The following is a 1,520-nucleotide window of genomic DNA, read 5'->3' as shown; positions in this document are numbered from 1 at the left end:
GAAGAAGCCGTGAACGAGAAGATCCGAGCGCACGTCCCCGTCAACGTTCAGCTTCTCTCTGTAGACGATCCCGCTTTGGAAAAGGTATAAGATAGTGGTGTAGGAAAATATAAATTCAGTGAATATTTGATTAATTATTTAGGAGAAAGCGTGTAGTTCAGTCTTACTTTTGTTTTCCACCTAAATGTTTCATAAAGAAATGCACCTTGAATCTACTCAAGTTACTTGTTTATAAGATACAATTGCAGTACTTAATATTTAGTTAATTAAATAGCATGTATTTTAGAAGTTTACTTTTGTGTGAATGTTTAGTGAGCATTCACACTATAGTGATTCTTGTGCTTCTTTCGTACGTTTTTTGGCACATAAAATCACACTTTCAGTAATCTTGGTATCAAAACTTTCAGCTTGTTCCGGACATTACTGCTTGTACTTTTGGTATTCATGAAGTTTATAGTTTTTGAAATATTGAGCAAAATATGCTATATAGGAAATTAATGAGAAAGTCTTCAAATTTCAAAATTTTAAGTAGTTTAGCAACAAGCCTTTAAATATATTCATGGGCCATGTTTTCATTTTTTATAGTAATTTTAAAAAAAAAATTGAGTTTAGCTAATATTTTAGCAATGTGCTAACGTTTTTTGCTATTTTTTTAAAATCAAATGGGGGTTTTTATGCTAATTTAGAGGTTAGCTAATATTTTAGCATCATGCTAACGTTTTTGGATAATTTCTTATCTACTGAGGATTTTGGAGGCTAATTTAGAGTTTAGCTTCTATTTTATCAACAGGCTAACATTGTTGGCAAATTTAGTTCACTGGGATATTTAGGCTATCAAGGAGTTCAGCTAGTATTTAAGCAACATTATAGCTTTTTTGGCTAATTTGGCATCTACTAAGGTTTTTGTCATGCTAATTTTGAGTTTAGCTAATATTGTATTAGCAGGCTAACGTTTTTGGCTAATTTGTTATATACTGGGGGTTTTTAATGCTAATTTGGAGTTAAGCTAATATATTACCAACATGCTAACGTTTTTGGATAATATGTTATCTACCGTTTTTTTCTTTTTTTGGGGGGCTAATTTAAAGTTTAGCTTCTATTTTTGCAACATGCTAAAGTTTTTGACTAATTTAGTTTACTGATGAATTTTTGGCTATATTGGAGTTTAGCTATGGGGTTTAAGAAATGAGCAAGCATTTTGGCTAATCTGGCATCTACTAAGGTTTTTTCATGCTAATTTGGAGTTTAGCTTATATTTTAGCAACATACTAACTTAATTGGATAATTTCTTATCTACTGGGGCTTTTTGTGGCTAATTTAGAGTTTAGCTTCCATTTTAGCAAAATGCTAAAGTTTTTGACTTATTTAGTTTACAGATTGAATTTTCAACTATTTTGGAGTTTCGCTAGTATTTAAGAAATGAGCTAGCCTTTTTGGCTAATCTGGCATCTACTAAGGTTTTTTGGGCTAATTTGGAGTTTAGCTCATATTTAAGCCACATACTATTATATTTTTGCAAG

At 31.0% G+C, this 1,520-nt stretch overlaps 1 protein-coding gene across 1 annotated transcript in view; it reads left to right on the top strand.

The window, feature by feature from the left end:
* aarsd1 (alanyl-tRNA synthetase domain containing 1) overlaps positions 1 to 1,520 on the top strand; it is a gene marked incomplete in the record, with an annotated part of 12,517 nt that overhangs the window by 5,411 nt on the left and 5,586 nt on the right. The window contains 1 exon segment of the mRNA XM_036217191.1: positions 1 to 84. Within this exon segment, the coding sequence (XP_036073084.1) occupies positions 1 to 84 (84 nt within the window).

This window comes from Oryzias melastigma, linkage group LG19, assembly GCF_002922805.2.
Source record: "Oryzias melastigma strain HK-1 linkage group LG19, ASM292280v2, whole genome shotgun sequence".
NCBI classification, from domain to species: domain Eukaryota; kingdom Metazoa; phylum Chordata; class Actinopteri; order Beloniformes; family Adrianichthyidae; genus Oryzias; species Oryzias melastigma.
Note: the sequence above shows the minus strand (reverse complement) of the source record. Positions and strands in the feature narration are given on the sequence as shown.